The 19,331-nt window shown below is 43.7% G+C and overlaps 2 protein-coding genes across 40 annotated transcripts in view; one reads left to right on the top strand and one right to left on the bottom strand.

Moving 5' to 3' along the window:
- BPTF (bromodomain PHD finger transcription factor) overlaps window positions 1-10,459 on the top strand; it is a 159,079-nt gene extending 148,620 nt beyond the window's left edge. For 22 of the 34 annotated variants that reach the window (XM_082706621.1, XM_082706620.1, XM_082706592.1 and 19 more), the window contains 2 exons: window positions 2,643-2,829; window positions 8,308-10,459. In XM_082706621.1, coding sequence (XP_082562747.1) covers window positions 2,643-2,829; window positions 8,308-8,344 — 224 coding nt within the window. In that variant the 3' untranslated portion in view covers window positions 8,345-10,459. Of the gene's footprint in view, window positions 1-2,642; window positions 2,830-7,472 lie in introns of all 34 variants that reach the window. The other 12 variants (XM_082706623.1, XM_082706601.1, XM_082706622.1 and 9 more) reach the window with 1 other exon arrangement.
- A 3,160-nt stretch (window positions 10,460-13,619) lies between these two features.
- On the bottom strand, window positions 13,620-18,886 carry LOC309851399 (UPF0450 protein C17orf58). 6 transcript variants are annotated; one of them, XM_082706718.1, is made up of 5 exons: window positions 18,710-18,886; window positions 18,499-18,598; window positions 15,641-16,183; window positions 15,126-15,390; window positions 13,620-14,584 (listed from the first exon to the last, which is right to left on the bottom strand). In XM_082706718.1, exons 1-5 carry the CDS (start codon window positions 18,719-18,721, stop codon window positions 14,548-14,550), a joined length of 957 nt encoding a protein of 318 aa, XP_082562844.1. In that variant the 5' UTR covers window positions 18,722-18,886; the 3' UTR covers window positions 13,620-14,547. The 6 variants fall into 6 exon arrangements, with proteins under 6 accessions (XP_082562844.1, XP_082562841.1, XP_082562842.1 ...); XM_082706715.1 differs by having other exon boundaries at window positions 15,199-15,390; window positions 18,710-18,880; XM_082706716.1 differs by having other exon boundaries at window positions 15,199-15,390; window positions 18,719-18,880.
- Window positions 18,887-19,331: the final 445 nt, after the last annotated feature.

The following is a 19,331-nucleotide window of genomic DNA, read 5'->3' as shown; positions in this document are numbered from 1 at the left end:
TGTCCAAGCACTATTCACATACATTATTAAAATTAGCCAGGCAGGAAGCATGCAGAACTTAAGTGCTATATTAAGTGTTTACTCTTTCCTATACAGCTTGCTGGACCTCCTGCACACAGCAGATGTGCCCAAGCCTTGCTTGAAATTTCATCAGGCTAGGAGCATGTTTGCAGATGTTTTTTCCCTTATCTACATAAACTGGAACTATCAAAGATGGGTGTGTGGGTGTGTTAAGATATATATAACAGGTAAAAAAAAAAAAGACAAAAAAAAGATATATATAACAGGGATACACACACACACACACACACACACACACATACATATATATATAAAACTGGGGTAGCCTTGGTGGCTCAGTTGGTTAAGCATCTAACTCTTGATACTGGGTCATAATCTCAGTGTTGTGAGATCGAGCCCCATGTCAGGCTCCATGTTCAGCAGGCATCTGGTTCCTCCTCCTCCATCTCCCCCTGCCCCTCCTCCTGCTTGCACTTTCTCTCTTTCCCTCTCTCAAATAAATCTTCAAAAAAAAAATTATATATATATATGTATATAACAACTGTTTAATATGTACAGTTCAATGATTAATCACATTCACAATGTTGTGTCTTTTATTTTTTACTTTTTTTAAAGATTTTATTTATTTGACAGAGAGCAAAATCACAAGTAGGCAGAGAAAGGGGGGAAGTAGGCTGCCCGCTGAGCAGAGACCCCAATATGGGGCTCCATCCCAGGACCCTGGGATCATGACCTGAGCTGAAGGCAGAGGCTTTAACCCATTGAGTCACCCAGGTGCCCCTTTTAGTGCCTTTTAACCATTTTCACTGTTGTCCTTAAATTTTGATCCACCTAGAATTATTTTGGCATTAGTGTGAGGTAGAATTTTTTCTTTAGATATGTAGAAGGTTGCCTCAACCCACTTTATTAAGGAATTTTTTTTTTCTGCTGCTGCTTATTTGAAATGACATCATCAATATACATACAGTTTTTATACTGAATGCAGTTAGGTCTGTGCCCGGTTTGAGTACGGCTCCATTACTCTTGGTGTCGTCCTGCACCTGCCACACTGTCCATTATCATAGCTTTATATGTTTCAAGTCTGATAGATTTTATTTTATCCTGCTGCTTTTATTGTTCAGTGTTTCTTAGATATACTTAGACTTGAAAATCATTTTCTCAGGACACCTGCTTGGCTCAGTCGTTTGGGCAGCTGACTCTTGGTTTCGGCTCAGGTCCAGATCTCAGGGCTGTGAGATTGAGCCCTGTGTCAGGCTGCATGCTCAGCACCAAATCTGCTTGAAGATTCTCTCTCCTGCCCCTCTCCCAACTGGCAGACACCCACTCTCTCTCTCCTTCTCTCTTTCTCTCGCTCTCAAAAAAAATCTTTTAAAAAATCATTTTCTCAAATTCCAAAATAATTATTGAGATTTTTTTTAAGATTTTATTTATTTATTTGACAGAGATCACAAGTAGGCAGAGAGGCAGGCAGAGAGGAGGAAGCAGGCTCCCTGCTGAGCAGAGACCCCCAATGCGGGACTCGATCCCAGGACCCTGGAATCATGACCTGAGCCGAAGGCAGCGGCTTAACCCACTGAGCCACCCAGGTGCCCCTAATTATTGAGATTTATTTAGAACTGTTACCTGTGAGTTTGTCAGTCCTGGATTGACTTGAGATCACCAGCTTTTTATGTAAAATTATATATGGAGGGCACCTGGGTGGCTCAGTGGGTTAAGCAACTGCCTTCAGCTCAGGTCATGATCCGGGAGTTCTGGGATTGAGTCCCGCATCGGGCTCCCAGCTCTACGGGAGTCTGCTTCTCCCTCTGACCTTCTCCCCTCTCATGCTCTCTCTCACTATCTCTCTTTCAAATGAGTAAATCTTCAAAAGAAAAAAATCGTATATGGAATTTTCCTTCAACCACAACTTTCTCCTAGGATGTAATGTTCTTACAGGTAGATTTAGTGCAGTATATTCAAAAGCACTTAACCTGTGTGCTGCCTGAATTATTTTAGTAATTTCGGCATACTACCTGTACTATTAACGTACTATTTTTATTCATATTAGCTAATATTTTTCCCTTTATTTTAAGAAGACATTTTACGTCCTTGCCACCTGAAGTGTTAAGTCAGTATCACTTGTTACCAACATACAGTAACAATAAAAATAAATAATGAAAAAATTATGTTATTAAAATCGAATACAGATACACAGATACCACAAAACCACAAAGATTTTTTGTTTGTAATTTTGGATTCCCTCTTTCTCTTTGTACATGTAGTGTATATACGTAATTGTTCGCATGTAAAAATGTACTTAGATGTGTGTTGATGGTGTTGGTGTAGCTTCTTTTATTTCAACCCAGCTGAATAAAGGGCTATTTTCTGTAGTTAACTGAATATAAAATTACCTTCTTAACAGTAGCCAAGATTTATATTTTAGAATCCCCAATCAAAAACAAAATTGGAGAAGTGCTCCTGTTTTTTTTCATGAATTATTAAGTAGTTTCCATTGGTGAATCAGCTTCAGCTTTCCTGTTTGTGCAGGAAATCTGTATTCTTGTGAGTCAGAACCGTGGGCAAGATTTACATTGGATCGACCTTAAAGCTTTGAAAATGTTTTTACGTTTTGTGTTTTTAAGACCTTGCCACCATGGAAGAAAGAGTACAAAGACGATATTATGAAAAGCTGACGGAATTTGTGGCAGATATGACCAAAATTTTTGATAACTGTCGTTACTACAATCCGAGTGACTCGCCTTTTTACCAGTGTGCGGAAGTTCTGGAGTCCTTCTTTGTACAGAAATTGAAAGGGTTCAAGGCTAGCAGGTAAGCATGTGTCTTAGTGTTCGAAAGTAATCCAGTTCCTCAGATTCTGTGCTGTTTTGTCTAGGGATGTAGTGCTGTTTATGGTAAATTTGAACCTTGAAATCAAGAATCTTGAAGGAAAAAAAAAAATCAAAACTCTAGCATTATGATATACCGCCAAGGACAAGAAGACGAACTCATTATGAGAAATTGTTGAGTTTGTGATTTGCTTAAAATTTAAAAGTAATTTTTTAAAATAAAACACTTATCAGATGCGTGTGGAATGTGAGGTGCGGTGGGGCAGGAGCGCCCGCTGGCTTGGTCAGTGGAGCTTGCGACTCTTGATCTCAGGGTCACGAATTTGAGCCCCACATTGGGCCTAGAGTTTACTTAATACAATTTATTTATTAATTTAAAGAAATGCCATGGGGCCCATACAGAGGTAGTAGTAAGCCCAAGCCCTTGCCCATATTGAGTTTGCGAAAGGATAAAGATGACTGTTAGGAGGGTAGAGTAAAGGGAAGTCCGGGAACAGGGATTTAAGTACTTTCTTAATTTATGTTTGCTGTATCTTTGAAGTCATAAAATGGTTTATTCCTGTGGATATTTTTCTGTGGGCAACACTAGACCTTTCCTTTGAACCTCCAGTGTCTGAACTTCAGTCCCTGCTTTTCAAGCCCATGACTTCCTTCCTTCCAACAGAAGCCCGTTCTCCATCTGGTGATAACTGCTACCCCTCGAAGCCCTGAGTCTCACGGGTCCCATCCGCCATCCACCAGCTTGCACGCTTGACCTTCCCTAGATAGTCAGACTAGGTAGATCTTGGCTAGTTTGGGACCTGGCCATCTCTCTTACCTAGTGGGCTCTGCATACCAAAGTGTAAGAGGCGGCGCTCAGCTTCATTATTTTCCTCTCAGGACAGTCCATAGGGTGTTGTCTCTGTCCTTGTCCTGCAGCAAGGTAGATCAATAGCTGTGTTTAAGCATCCCTTTACATAGACTAAAGGTAAGGGACAAGCTCAGGAATCAAAAAATGTAGGCAAGGAAGGAAGGAAACCAGGTAGGTAGGCAGCCTCTAGACGAAGGACAAAGAGATTTTACAAAATCTGTAATACTTTCCCATTTGTATCATCTTCTGTTAAACCATTAGCTGTAAAACCTAAGGTGGAAGAGGATTTACTCAATATGGTGAAGCCCCTAGTAAAATAATAATAAATAAAAAGGGATGCGGGCTGCCTGGGTGGCTCAGTCAGTTGATGCCGCCTTTGGCTCAGGTCATGATCCCAGGGTCCTGGGATGGAATCCCGCATCGGGCTCCTTGCTCGGCAGGGAGCCTGCTTCTCTCTCCGCCTCTGCCTGCGTGTGTGCTCTCTCTCTCTCTCTGACAAATAAGTAAATAAAATCTTTAAAACAAACAAACAAAAAAGAAATTAAAAAGTATGAACTCAGAATAAGAAAAGAATACGGTAAAAGCTGGTTAGCTGATGAGGTTTTTGTTGTTTTTTTTTTAAAGGTTGCTTAGGTCCACAGCCCTGTCACCCTAAAGTTGTGGCTCTCGATGGGGATAATTTGCCCATAACCATACCCCCCACAGGATACTTAGCAGTGCATGGAGACATTTTTTTGTCATACTGAGAGGTGGGAAGTAGTGCTGCCATCTAGTAGGTAGAGGTCAGAGATGCTACTAAACATCCGCAGTGCCCAAGACAACCCCTGCAGCAAAGAACTCTGAAGCCCCTGAATGTCAGTAGTGTTGAGACTGAGTAGCCTTGATCTAAGGCAACACCTGCCAGTCAGCCCCGCACGCATACATAGGGCTCTGCAGGCACCTGTCTCATCCCTTAACCTACTTTTCTTTTCTTTTCTTTTTTTTTAAGATTTTATTTATTCGACACAGAGAGACACAGCGAAAGTAGAAACACAAGCAGGGGGAGTGAGAGAGGGAGAAGCAGGCTTCCCACTGAGCAGGGAACCCAATGCGGGGCTCGATCCCAGGACCCGGGGATCATGACCTGAGCTGAAGGCAGACGCATAATGACTGAGGCACCCAGGCACCCTTAACTTAGTCTTAAGTGTGAACAGCCAGCAAGGGATGGCCGGAGGTATAAGGAAAGCTTGCAGTGTAAAAGAGAAAAGTCAAAGTATAGCAGAAGAATGAATTCCAGAGAAAACAAAAAAGAGAACTTGAAAAAGACAAAGCAGGACTCTCGGTCATGTCCCAAGAGAAATTTTAGAAGGTAATTGAATTTAAGGGCGCCTGGCTGGCTCGGTCTGTAGAGCTTGCAATTCTTTTTTTTTTTTTTTTTTTAAGATTTTATTTATTTATTTGACAGAGAGAGATCACAAGTAGGCAGAGAAGCAGGCAGAGAGAGAGAGGAGGAAGCAGGCTCCCTGCCGAGCAGAGAGCCCGATGTGGGACTCGATCCCAGGACTCTGAGATCATGACCTGAGCTGAAGGCAACGGCTTAACCCACTGAGCCACCCAGGCGCCCGAGCTTGCAATTCTTGATCTTGGGGTCAAGGCCCACATTGGGGGTAAAGTTTATTTTAAAAAAGAAGAAAAAGATCTTGAATCTACAAAATGACTCACAGGATTTTTAGGAATAAAGAAAAATCAGAAAGAGTGGCTAGGAAAAACAAATCTATAAGAATCTAAACTATAAGCCGTGGAAGTTAAAAGCGAGAAGTTTCTCAATGCAAAGAACAAAAAGACAAGTAGATGAAAAATTATGAAAGGAAAAAATACACTGTAGCATATCCAGTATTCACAATTCCTTTCTGGAATTCTGGAAATTCCAGAAAGGAAGAAATAGGACTGAGGAGAGGAAGCCATCAAAAGACTAATAGGGCAAACTCCTGGAGCTGACGACCGGCACAAGACTTCAGACCCAAGGAAAACACATTCGTTCATTCAGCAGATGGGTTTTGAGACCCTCTGTGTGTGCGATACTGAATCCCTCCGGGGCTTACATTCTTGTGGGGTAAGGAGATGGAGTGGGGGACAGAATGATGAGGACAGTTGATACACAGAACAAGCCAGCTGGACAAGAGGAAAAGTCCATCCAACATAAAATCACTTACAATTCCTAGATGCTGAGGTTTAAAGAAGCCCCTCAGAGTTTCTAAAGAAGGTGGAAGAACCTATAAAGTAACAAGAACCAGACTGGTGTCACCCTTTTCTCTAATGACATGCAATGCTAGAGGACTTTGGCGGAATAAATCTAAAAGTGTGAAGAAACATGATTTTCAGCCTAGAATTCTGTGTCCAGCCAAACAGTCCAGTGCAGAGGCAGAAAAAGCACATCTTCAGTCATGGGCTCAGAAAGGCACTCTTTCTCATGTGTCCTTTCTTAGCAAGTTATTTTAAGATGTGTGCTAGCAAAATAAAGAAGCAAATCAAGAGAACAAAGTCTTGGATCCAAGAAACAAGAGGTTCAAGAAGACAATATGAGTTCTTCTGACCCAGGATCTCATTTGTGCAGTAGGCCAAAGCAGCAGGCCATCCAGACCAGAGCAGGAGAATGGAACTCTCCCAAGAGGAAGGTGTGTTGGAGGAGAAATGGTTCATACATTAGATAATTAGCTGGAGAACATAAGAGGAAAAATGAAAGGCAGTTCAAGATTCCATGAAAAACGAGTTGAATAGGAATGCTAAGAATGCCCTCTTAGCAACTGAGTAGGTGCCACAAGGAGAAAAATATTTACATAGTCCTCATAGTGTAAACAGTACATTGATTTTCAACTTTTAGAACCAACCTATAGACAAAGCACAGAAAGATGTAATTTAAAATTAGAAGTAAAACTTGAATTCAAGAAAGGAGGAGGGAAAGTGATTATGTGAGCTTAGTTCTCCTTTGCCACAGCAGGACTGAAGCGATACAAAGTTGATAAAAAAAAAAAAAAAGAAAGAAAGAAATAGCAGTGTAAGAAATCTACCTACCCAAGAAGTTCAAAGTAATTGGTCCTAGGGAGCCTGGACTTCAGGTGGGGTCAAGGTTAGCGTCGAGGACCACAACTCGTTTTAAGTCTCCCCTGCGTTTTTATTTGTACTTCATGTGTTTCTTCCTCCAATTAAATTTCTAAAATCTCTTTTTTTTTTTTTTTTTTTTTTTAATTGGAAAAGCTTTAGCCCTTGGTGGTGACTGTGAGGTGGAAGCTGGGGAATTTGAACCCCCCCTGCTGCCAGACTTGCAGGCAGAACTCAGAGTGGGGTTGGCAGCAGCTGCCGACCGAGAGGAGAGCGTCTTGTGGGCCTGAGACAAATCAAGGGAATTGGGGAAAGGAGAGGAGGCCCAGGGGCTGAGTCTCTCACAGTAGAGGGGCCACTTAGGAGAGCCTGCCATCGGGCTATTTCTTGGAGATTTTTATTTTATTTGAGTTTACATCATTTTCATTGAGAAATATTGGAACAAATTGAGAAGTGTGCCCAATTCTATGAAATGGGAAATTTTAGGGAATTTTTGTTGATTTCCAGGGTTAAGGCAGAATGAGACACATATGTATGTATCCATTCATTGAAATTTAATTGATTTATGGGTTTTTTTCTTTGCCATATTTTCCCCATTTTTAATTTATGATCTCCAGTGTTGTTTGCACATTATTTTCATTACTGTACTTTGTTATAATTCATCATTTATACCATCCATGTTCTTTCTTTTCTTACAGATTCTGATATCTTTAGTCTGAATTTTTAACTGGAATCAGAACTGGATGTTGGGGTCATTCTATCTTTTATTGTACCACGTGATTTCCTAATTCAAAATTGCCCCCTAAAAGTTCATATTAGTTAATATAATTTTTTAATGTTAAAAATATATGTATAGTAGTAAACAGTTTATTCTAGCAGCCATGTTGAACAATGTATTTAAGAATTGTAAACTCCCGGAATACTGTATTTATATACACTATTGCAATAGACCATACTTTGACTTAGTCCTGGTAACTGTACAGTAATTTGGTTTTACTAACGAAAGTTGTGAATAAAACTGTGAACCTAGAAAGGAGACTTTCTGGACTTTAATAGACAAATGTGATTTTTAATACTGCTATTTCTCTTTTTTTAATATATTTTTTTCTTTATATTCCCCCAAGTCAGTGTAAATAAGCATGACACACACACACACACACACACACACACACACACACACACATCTTTACCATAATGGTAATGCTTCTGTATGTGTTTCTATCTGTCCCTCTGGCAAAAAATGTGTAATCTTATTAGATGAATATATATATATATATATATACACACACACACACATATATATATATTTTAATAATGGCCTTTACCAGTGAACTATCATGTTTCTTTGTACAGTGAAAATTTCTATTTTAGGTTAAAAATTTCTTACTCATTCTCATATATTTGCTTGCCAAGGGCGAATGAAAGAACATGGCTGCTTCCCCCAGACAAACCGACCTTGGCATCCACATAAAGCATCATTGTTTTTAAAAAATGAAGGGTGCTTAATTGTTCCCTTTTTTCTGTATTCTGTAGGTCTCATAACAACAAACTGCAGTCTACAGCTTCTTAAAGTTCAGCGTGTTAACCTAACATAAAACACAGCAAGAATCTGGTTGTCTGAACTATTTTAAATTAAGGAGCCAGATGTTTTTAGTCAGGTTATCCTGACAAGACTTGACCTAAACTTCGTTTTTATTGGTCATAACAGTCCAATTATATTCTTGGCCAATTTTGTCCAACGGACAAGGGAAAAGCAAAGTCAACGACACCATTATCTTGTCAAGATCAAATGGTTTTACTATTGTGGCAGAAGCGGGAAAACTTTGTTTATTGAAAAAAAAAAAAAGAAAAAAGAAAGCAAGAAAAAAAGATAATATGGGGTCAAGTGTAACTCCATGGAAATGCCACGTCTGCTCTTCAGTGAAGAAGCTGGTTTAGAGTCTCACAGAAAACTTTTGACTGTATTTATTTATTGTTGCAAAAAAGACGCTTTTTTATTGCTGCCCTCATTTGTCAGCTAATTATTTTTTCTTATAAAATCCAGCCCCGGTTACATGTAATCCATTCTGTATCTTATCATGATTCCTGTAGGTAAAAGTACAAGACGACCTCTAGATGTCTTTTCTTTCTATGAAAGGAGCTGCTATGTACACATGTGCACACACACATACACACACACACACAACTGGGAATCAACAATGAGTTTATTGTTCATGGTAGATAAAAATTAAGCTTGCATAAAGGTTGGGCTAAGTGGTCCTGGACTACAGACTCTGTTGCCTTGAATATAACAGTACAATTTGTCATTTACTCTGCACCAGGCTAAACTGAGTAAAATCTATTTGAAGGTATCTTGTTTGTAAACATTTGTCAGATTCTAATTTTTTTCTTTTTGTATTAAAATTCAACTATGGATGTATATGAAACAAAATAAATGGAGATCATTTTTCTCCCACAGATGGTGTCTTTGAATGTGCGCTAATGATTATCTATCTGTAAGCCTTTGAGGGGAAAGGGAGGGCTGCAAGGTACATAACAGGCTGGAGAATCTCATTGCACCTGGGGTTTCCCCAGGGCAGTCGTGGCCCTTCATTTCCTAGTTCCCAGCCCACTGTCATCACATCAGAGAAGAATCTTCAGGGGTGCTAATCCTGTTGCATCAGTTAATGTGGCAAAATACACATTGCCTTCATCTGTACATTACATAATGCCAGGCAAATTATCAGTTACGGACAGCTACTTAGAGTTTATATGGGGCATTTTTTAAATGACTTCATCCATTTTGTATTATTTTGTTGGTTGAGTTGTTTGTGGGTTTTCTCCCACATAAGAAAAGTAGTGTAAGCAGTAGGGGGAAAATGGAACCAGCAGAGGATGGTGTATTTTGCATGTCTTTCCTTTCGGTGTTCTAACCTTACACGTTGTATTACCTACCGCATTGTAATAAGAGCTTCTGTAAGATCTGCCATAGTTGGTTTATGCAGCTTTGCAAAAATTTTACTAGATTTTGCACTAATTCATGTTAGCTTTGTCCTGCCAGTTTCTGGGATTTGTCAAATCATGTTTTTAAAAAGTTTTCCTTCTGTTTAATATCACCCTGCTATGCAAAACCTTTCCCGGACCTTAGTTTCTTAAAAGAACGAACAATGTTGCTCCAGTTCCCAGTTCTTCCTTATCACAGACTCAGGTGTGCAGGTTATTCTGGGTTAATTTTATCTCATGAAGCCCATTCCTTTTTGTACATACAAATGTCACAAACCTATGCTTACAAACTTAAAGAGACTAACTGCTCAATATGAAAACATGGAAACAAAGTTTTGCTTAAAATAACTAACATGGAAGTAGTCAAATACAGGTTATTTTGTCCTTATACTTTAAAAAAAAAAAAATGTTACCTATTGTATGCGCTGTGCTGATGCAAGAATCCTACATTTTAATGAATTATAAAGTCATTCTGCATCTCGTCACGTCACAGTATTTCTGTACTATTTATTCATATATATAGAGAGAGATATAGATATATATGGGCTTAATCATTTAAAACTTGTTGCAGCAAGAACTTTCCTACCTGTAGGCAATAGATTGCTATGTTTTTAACAGATTGTGGCAAATTCTAAACAGCAATTCCTTTTGTACGTAATAGGACATTTCATCCTAGAAAAATAAAGTAATGTTTTTGACATTGGATTTGGTGCAGTTTCTAATGAAATAGTGGTTTGGTTGGTTGATACATTTTCTGTAGCCGTTGGCATTGCCAGATTGTACCAAAAAAGATAAATTTTATGGGAATCCTCAGACCAGGAAGATACTAATTTCATATGTATATTTAATAGTATAAAGCCTTTTGTAATTTCTATCACTGTATAAATAGACATTTTATAGTTTTATCAACTACAGAGCTTTAGTCTTGTTTCAGAAGTAATTTTTGAAAAACATTCTTATAACACAATGAGTTTCAAAAGCTGCTTTTCTAGGAGTATTCTTTGACAAGCTCCTGCTATCCAATAAGATAAACATATCACAGCTGTTTTACTTTGTATAATCCAAGTAGTAGACTATACATTTGTGATCCGCGGTTAGGATTTTCTACCCCAGTCTTTAGGCTTGTAAATACATGTAATTTGCATCAGTAGATTTCCTTGGCTAAAAGTATTTTCGGTGCTTGTTATGTTTCATCTGCCAAGTTCACAATCCTTGAAAACCTTTCCTAATAAGTATTTTCATATTGGTAAGGCTTTTTTCTCCCATCCGGAGTCTGCAGGATTTGTATTTTAGTTAATGTCCTGCAATAGGTTTAAAAAGAAAAAATTGTGAACTTCCAGAGATCTTTCCCAAAGTAGAACAATTGTCTTATTGTATTTAAAATGGTCTGGAGTGTTATTTAGAGACCCTGAGATTTGCTGTTGTTCATAATCTACTTTCCCAGAATCTGTAAATTGAGGTTCTTTCCTTATTTGTATTCATCTGTGTGTGTTTCTGATATTAGAGAGCCAGCCTGGTGCTGACCTTTTAAACGTGCACCTACGGACAGGCTGAGCTAGACAGGGCTAGCTACAGGGCTGAGCTACACAGTTAGCGTAGCTCCCACTCTTCGTGACTAAGGCCACTCTTGGAAGCCTCCAATTTCTTGTCCTGAAAGAGAATGGTGAGATCTCATGAGCAGAGCAGTGTCTTGTGAGTGCTTGGGCAGGGGAGGAGGGGGGTGGCAGGGGTGGGGGGGGGTGGAGAGAGCCAGCTGAGTATTTTTAATAATATGAAATATTCTGAGATACTGTGGGATACTTCGAGTAAGCTACCAGAAAAGACATTTCTTATATGATCACACCCCCATTTGATCCAATTTGGAAATAAGAGTATATATTTTTATAGGCCTAAAAGCAAAACAAGTACTTTTTTTTCTTGAGTTCTAAGAGCTTAATTCAAAGGAGGGATGCTGCTGGGTTCCTCTTGAAGGCAGTGGAGTATTTTACTGATGAGGGACTTACGTGCACATAGCCTTTTATGGTCTTTGGAGCACAAATCCATGTGCTAAGAAAAATCTTCCTGTAGGACAAAAGGATTAGGAACTACAATGAGCTTGCTGCTTACAGTTTTGCATAAAGTTAAGACTGCATCCAAGCTACTGATTGATACTGAAAATGCAATTCTTTGTAACCTTTTTAGCCTAACCCAGGATGATCTGTTTGGTCGCTCCCTCCTGGTGCACGGACTCCCTTGCCCAGCACTGTTCTACCTCGTTTGAGCCTCACCTGTCTCTCATCGAGACCTGGTCTTTTTTTTTTTTTTTTAAAGATTTTATTTATTTGACAGAGAGATCACAAGTAGGCAGAGAGGCAGGCAGAGAGAGAGGGAAGCAGGCTCCCTGCTGAGCAGAGAGCCCGCTGTGGGGCTCGATCCCAGGACCCTGAGATCATGACCGGAGCTGAAGGCAGAGGCTTTAACCCACTGAGCCACCCAGGCGCCCCGAGACCTGGTCTTGAACTACGGCCATAGATCTGGGCAGTTTCTATAAAGCTGGCCGGTTTGTTTTCCCTCCCCGTGTGTACACACTAACCGTATGACCTCTATCTATGACACAGATTACATGATTCTGGCATCGGGTGTGTTCCCATAACTCTTCAGAAACTTAGTATCATCAAAGTGGTCTAATCAAACCCTAACCCTCAGGCTTATGTAAAAGTGATTTAACTCTTTACATTCTAACTCACGACCATCCAACCAGTAATTTATCTATTTGGCCATTTTGCAATTTTTATCACTGTGTTATTCAAGACCACCGCTTAGCCTTTTCACATTTAAAAATTCGTCTTTGGTTTTTATGACTGGTGCTATTTATGTCTCAGTTAATGTTTATCCTAAACACACACACACAGGCCAGAAGCTCTTCAATCTCAGCTTACTCTATTGCCAGTAGGTCACGTTATAATTAATGCAGTTGATTGATTCCCAAGAAGCAATCCTAGAATGATTTTTAGTAAGTTTGGGCAAAACTCATTTTTGGAAAATTCTCCAAAACTTCCTCAATGATACTTTACCACAGAAGAGTCAGGAGCTCTCACGTGTTATTTTATCTCTTTGCCCTCTGTTTGGAACAAATAAAGTAAGAGTATCTCCCATCACAGGCAGACGTCATGTCTTACACTCTTGTTTCCTTGTGGATGCTCTACTGTCCTAAACATCTTTTAGGATGTATTGTGCTTCTGTTCTATGTGGCCATTGAAGACTGTCTAAAGACACATCATGAGCTCCCTGAGCCCCTCTCCTCTGAGACCAGGATAGGCTGTGGGTTTGTTTTTTCTCTTTGGTGCAGTTCCTGTTTATCTTTCCTTAGGCTGTCATCTTCAGCTGTGGATTATCCGTGTCTCTATTCACGTGTTTCAAATTAATTGATGTACAGTTTGGTCTTCAGAAAAAAAAAACAAAAACTGTTGGGGTGCCTGGGTGGCTCAGTGGGTTAAGCCACTGCCTTCGGCTCAGGTCATGATCTCAGGGTCCTGGGATCGCGTCCCGCATCGGGCTCTCTGCTCAGCGGGGAGCCTGCTTCCCTCTCTCTCTCTCTGCCTGCCTCTCCGTCTACTTGTGATTTCTCTCTGTCAAATAAATAAATAAATAATCTTAAAAAAAAAAAACTTAAAATGGCTTGTGGACTCAAGTATAAAATCAATCTTAAATTCAGCTAGTGATTAAACCTTTTCCAAACCAACTGGAAAAATGTTTAAAATTCACATACTTGCAAGCTGTCATTGAATATCCATTCCAGGGTGGTTTTTGGAGTAAGTTTGAGAAAGGCTTTTTCCCAAACCTGTAGAGCTCCATGAGGCTAAAAAAACCAGGTGCATCCAAGATCTGATTTCAAGGCAAGATTTACTACTTTACAAACACAAACACGATACTCGGTCTTAATAGAAAAATGACATCAGATACACCCAGAATATGTTTAGCATTGGGACAGTTGCCAGTTTGGCACAAATTGTTTTTAGGAGCAGGGAGGGAAGAGAATATTTCTTACATTTTGGTACATCAGGAACACTTGTTTGAATAATATTTTGCTTGAATTAAGCCCGTTAGTACTCTTTAAGTATAAAACTTGAATACCTGTCTTGAGTTCTGACCCTAGTGTTTTGATCTAAATGACATTTCATACATGTCTTTTGACTAGTGCGCTGTTATGTACAGAATTTAAAATGTGATGGTTTTAGTATGAAACTTGGTTTGATAATGTGATATAACCTATTCAAAGTTGTATATTTAAAATCAAGGAAATGCTTTTTTGTGAACTCTTTCTACTGAAGAATGTATTTAAATTAAAATAATTAAAAATAAACCACATGAAGCAGTGATCTGCTAACTGGACAGGTCAGTTATCTGAGCTGTGTGAATAAATGCCACTAGACTCCAGTAACTTTGCCAGGGACCTCAGAAGCATACCACTGAAGAGCGATTTTGCAAGTAAGAAAGGGGCAACTTCGAGATTAGAGTTGGAACTACACAATCCGTTCCAGAAGGAGCTGTGTGCCTTCCTCCACAGGAATTCCCCATTCCGTGAAGACAGACCGCTCCTGTCTTGTTGCTGAATGCGACACGTCTCTTATAATCCAGCAGTGCGAGGATAGTACATTTCAAACGCACTGGGTGTGAACGGCACTTTGAACTTGCCCATTCCTTTTTCGGTTAAATCTCTTCACGTAGCTGTTGCCACTCCTGAGCAATCCATCTCCTGGACGGAGCCGCCCTCTCAGGACCTGGAGCAGAGCTGTAGGGAGCTGGCGTCTCTTATGGTAGATGTGGCCCATCACAATATACCTGCTTCCTGAAAAAAAGTACCCAAAATGTAAAATTTGTGGTGTCTTTTAAATGCCAAGAAACAGTAAGAACATGCAAGGCCGTCAAGGAACGCCTAAGCTTCAATCTGTTATCTTGCTGCAACTGTTAAATCTCAGACGTTTCACCCTCCAACAACAGGTGGACACAGTCTAGGGACCTTTAGAAGATAAATCAGTTTATCTGCCTATTATTACCCGCCAACATCCCAGTACAAAGGTCCTAACCACAATGTAATCAGGAGGATTTTCCAGAGCACACTTCTAGAAAGATGTGGGAGTGGGTATTCCACCCCCTCCAAAAAAAGACATTCTAAACTTTCTAAAAGCGTCTTCTGTGCCCCTCTAGCAACGTTGTTTCGTCACTCCACTTATCAACAAATATCTGAGTGCCCACTCTGTGTCAATCCATGCTGTTCCCACCTTTAACCAGAGGCACGATCGGAGTGGCAGAAATACCTGTCGTCTAAATTCTATTCATTTTAGAATGCTACTCCCCCCGCCCAAACGGTATTGGGGTAACGAACAGACCAGACTGTGGCATCCAAGTTACAAGTGGTGGCACAAAAATCCGTATATGAAGTGTTCAGATCAGTTTCAATACCAGGTTTAAACTCTGGGCATGGCTTATTGCAGCTGGAGGAGTCTAGGACTAGTATGTGGACTCGGAAGAAAAACCCGTCCGGAGTGATGTACAGGCGGTTCATCTTGTACAGCCCATCCCGGTCCACCAGCAGAGTCACCAGCCGGATCCCTGTGCCGAGCACGTCCACGTCGTGCACGATTCCATTCACCGCTGCTTTCAAAAAACAAAAGAGTTTGGAGAAATGCAGAACGCTCATTTCCTCTCTTTCCCCAGTGAGTTTTGCACACATCATGAAATAGTCCACAAGGGTCTGGGGACCGCAGAATTGAGTGAGTGGGTTTCTCTAGGGTCTCCCCTAGGGCAGTCTGCGAGCACAGCCCGCGCCTGGGCTCGGAAAGGCTCGCCTCGCGGCCTGGGCTCTGCGGCCCGGGCCCGGGAGGTGCTGCGGGGCAGGGCTCACCGAATTCGCTCGCGCAGTAGGACTCGCGCTCGTCCAGGTCCACCCTGCAGGCGCGCGCGCAGGGCTCGGCGCCGGGATCCGCGTCCCTCCGCGGCGGGCTGAGGCGCGGGGGCGGTGCAGGCGCCGGCTCGGGCCCCGGGGGAGGCGCGGCGGCGCGCGGCCGGTTGGGGTGGGCGGGGCCGGCGGCAGCCTCGGCGGCGCGCGCGAGCGACCGCGCGGCCGGGAAGCGCAGGGCCCGGGCGCGTGAGCGCCGCGGGGAGTCCTCCAGCGCGGGCACGCGGCGCGGCGAGGCGCGGTTCTCGGCCTGCGCGAGGCGGGGGCTCGGCGGGCCGGCGGGCTCGCGCGCGGCCTCCCGGAAGCCGGCCCGGTTCTCGGCGGGCGGCGGGGGCTTCCGGCGTCGCGGGTCGGGCCAAGCGCGGGGAGAGGCCTCGGCCGCGCGCGGCCGCCGCGGCTCCTCAGGGACCGGCGGCGCCCGGGGCCCCGGCGTCCCCTCCGCACTCGGGCCGCCGCCGGGGTCGGGCTTCCTGTTGTGGGGCGGCGACGCTGTAGGGAAAAAAGAGGAGAGGCCGGGGAGGCCGTCAGGGAAGGAGAGGCGCGGAGGGGAGAAGCCGAGTGGGAGGGCAGCGGCGTGGGGGAGGGGAGGCTTGAAGAGGGGAGGGGAGACCCTGTGGAGAGGGCAGGGGAGGCCGAGTGGGGAGGAGAGGAGAAGCGGGAGAGCTTGAGAGGGGTGGGAAGGCGGGCGGAGGGTCTGAGAGGCCGGTGGGCGGGCGGGGTGGGGGTGAGGGGCGGGAGAAGAAAAGGCCCTGGGAGGGGAGAGGAGCCGCGGACAATGTAAACTTAGCGAGCACCTGCGAGAGGAGCGATGGCGGGGGGGGGCGGGGGGCGGGGGCCCGGAGACTGGGAAGCGAAGGCCCGGGAACGGGAGGGGCGAGAGGAAGGCGCCCCCGTGGTAAGCGGAGGGAAGCCTCAGCGTCAGGTCCGAGGAGAGCACAGGTTTCCTAGGCCCCGGGGGAAGACCGAGACGAGGGTCTTGCCCTCTAAAATCGAGGCCAACTAAGAAAAATTTTCTCGCCGCGTGGGAACCTCTCATTTTGTTAAGGAACCTCTTAAAACCGATAGCTTTTTAAAATTGCCGCAACCTGTTTGTTCTAGGGCTAAACACAACGGTCAGCTGTGGTTAAGTAACAAACTCTTTTTTGCCGTTTCTTTAATATATGTATAAACATCCGCCTTTTTGCTCTGTACAGTTTGTTGAGAAAGTACCAAGAGCAAACCCCAGGGGGAAAGGTCTCATATTACAGGTTCTCCTAATTGTTTAAGCGCCCCTGACAACAGAACTATTTGGTTTTCCCATCCGTGTTTACACTGTCATCTTGGTCTCTGTGAGTGGATTTTTATCCGGCTTCTTGGACACCGCTTACTCGTAAACCACAGCTAAGGAAGATTTTTAAAGCATGGCTGGGAGGCCGAGGCCCCTGGTTGAGTATAAAAGCACACGCGCACCACTTACATTTCCCCTTCCCTGGTGGCAAAAAATCTCTTAAGTGATATGGCATGAAAACAATTTTTTTTTTTAATTATTAATGATTTTCCCCAGCTCTGCAGACAGGTTGGTGAGCAAACTTCAGCCAGCTTGGAAGCTGGGCAATTTTCCATGCCCAGTTACACAATATCACCTCCCCGTTTGCCTGGGTCCCAGTGCCCTCCAAAGAGGCACAAGAACCTGTCTTTCTTTTTCTTTTTCTGTGGTCTCCACGGCTGGTTTTCCACATTTCTCTTTCCTTGCATGGAAGAGCTGGGTCTGCCCACGTGCAGCTCTTGCAACACTTCATTTAAAGGGATTTATCTTGCCCAATTGACAATCTCCTTTAAAATCAGCTTTCCCCCAGCAGTAATAGCTGGTTCTAGTTCGTGTTTTTACAGAGAGGTTGATTCTGACTCATTATGTCCAACGTTGTCCCATTCACAGCTGAATAAAGTTCTGGTAGATATCCAATTCCTGACAATTGTTGACCTCACAACTGCTTCCCCATTGATATCACCATCTGTTGTCATGGGAAAGATTGTCTGATATTTGGGTTAAATGCCACTGAAGTCATTCAGTTTCCATGTGGAAAAATAACCCAAAGTAAATTGCCCTGTGAGGTGCGGAAGCTGTTTTTCCCAGAGATAGGGAATCAGAAGAACATCCAAAGAAAAGCAAAACAAAAACCTCTCCCCGCAGAGAATCCCTTATTTCATTATTTCATTCCCAGTAACTTATTTTCATCTCATGCACGAAACTCCGTGTGTGCGTGTTTTAAAGACTCAGGTACGCCCCCCCCCCCCCGCGCCCCCACGGGCTATTCGCTGGCGCTTGCCAGAGGGGAGAGATGTCCGATTTGGGCTCCCCTTCGCCCTCAGCGGTGGCGGGCGCACCCAGCGCTTCGGATCGCCCGCGGGACCCCGGCCCCGGCGCAGGGCGGACCCCGCGCTCCTCCCGGCGCCCGCCGCCCGCCGCGTCCTGCGAGCCCGGCCCGCACGGCGCCCGAAAGGCATGCCGCGACCCCTTTTGACACTTTCCCTCCTCTGTGATGGAGCAACTACTTAACATGCAAAGTTTTCCCCAGCCTGCCCGGCTCGCTCGAGATCATTTCAGTAGCTGAACTGGCTCCTTTCCGAAAAGGCTGCCAGGACACACAAAATCTTGGGGACACAGTTTGCTCCTTCCGAACACGAACACGGACCCGGAGTCCCCTCTCCTGCCCACTCTGACCCCTTTCTCGTCCCGCCCTTCAGCGCGCCTTCTCCCCGGGTCCCCCCACCACCCCACCCCACCCCTGCTTCTCTCCCAGGACTCAGCGTTTCCCCGATCTTACCTTTTCTCTCCGCCACTGGGGCTTCGGGAGATGATCCAACGATCAAACAGAGGAGCCAGAAAGCTCTAGCTGTCATTTTCGTAGACACGGTTCCCAGGCTCTAAAACGGAGCCTGGGCTTTTGCTCTTTCTCTCCCCCCACCCCTTCTCCACACCCCCACCCCCGTTCATGCTAATGAGGGGCAGCCTTTGGGGAAACGGGAATCACTCACTGAACAGACCATTGGAACAAAACCGAGCTGCAGGGATTTCTCCCACTTCCTAAGGGGGACAAGCACATGGCCTCTCCGAGTTGTCCCAGCGAACGTCTGTGGGCAGTAACAACATCAAATCCTAAACTTGAAACCCGTGTGGGTTTGCGGACCGGAGTGGGGCGGGGGGAGGGGAGGGTGGGGCAAGTGGAGAGAGTAGGGGTGATGAGGGGCCGAGGGACAGGGTGGGGGAGAAGGAGTGATAGGAAGTTTTTTCCAGATTAAGTCAACAACAAATAGGCGGGTTCGTGCTGAAGACAACTTGGGCTTGTGGAAGGGATTCAAGATGACAGGAAAATTCCTCCGGGAATGTGTCAGGGGGTCTGAGAGAAACCAAGCCTAGGTATGGTTAAGCTATTGTACTATATATGCCACTTTTATATTCTAGAACCAGAAGGAAAAACAGCCTTAAGCAAAATAGTCTCTCTTCTCCTTCCCATTTTTTTCTTTCTTCTTTCTTTCTCCTTCCTTCCTTTCTTTCTTTCCTTCTTTTTTCTTTCCTCTCTCAATTGAAATTAGTATCTCGTTGGCTAGATTCATCAAGCCCATGCTGAGTGCCTTCTACCCAACCAGGTGCTGGGAG

The sequence above is a fragment of the Mustela nivalis genome (assembly GCF_964662115.1).
Source record: "Mustela nivalis genome assembly, chromosome: 17".
In the NCBI taxonomy this organism is placed as follows: domain Eukaryota; kingdom Metazoa; phylum Chordata; class Mammalia; order Carnivora; family Mustelidae; genus Mustela; species Mustela nivalis.
The sequence above is the reverse complement of the archived record's forward strand: the minus strand, read 5'-3'. Positions and strand labels throughout refer to the sequence as shown.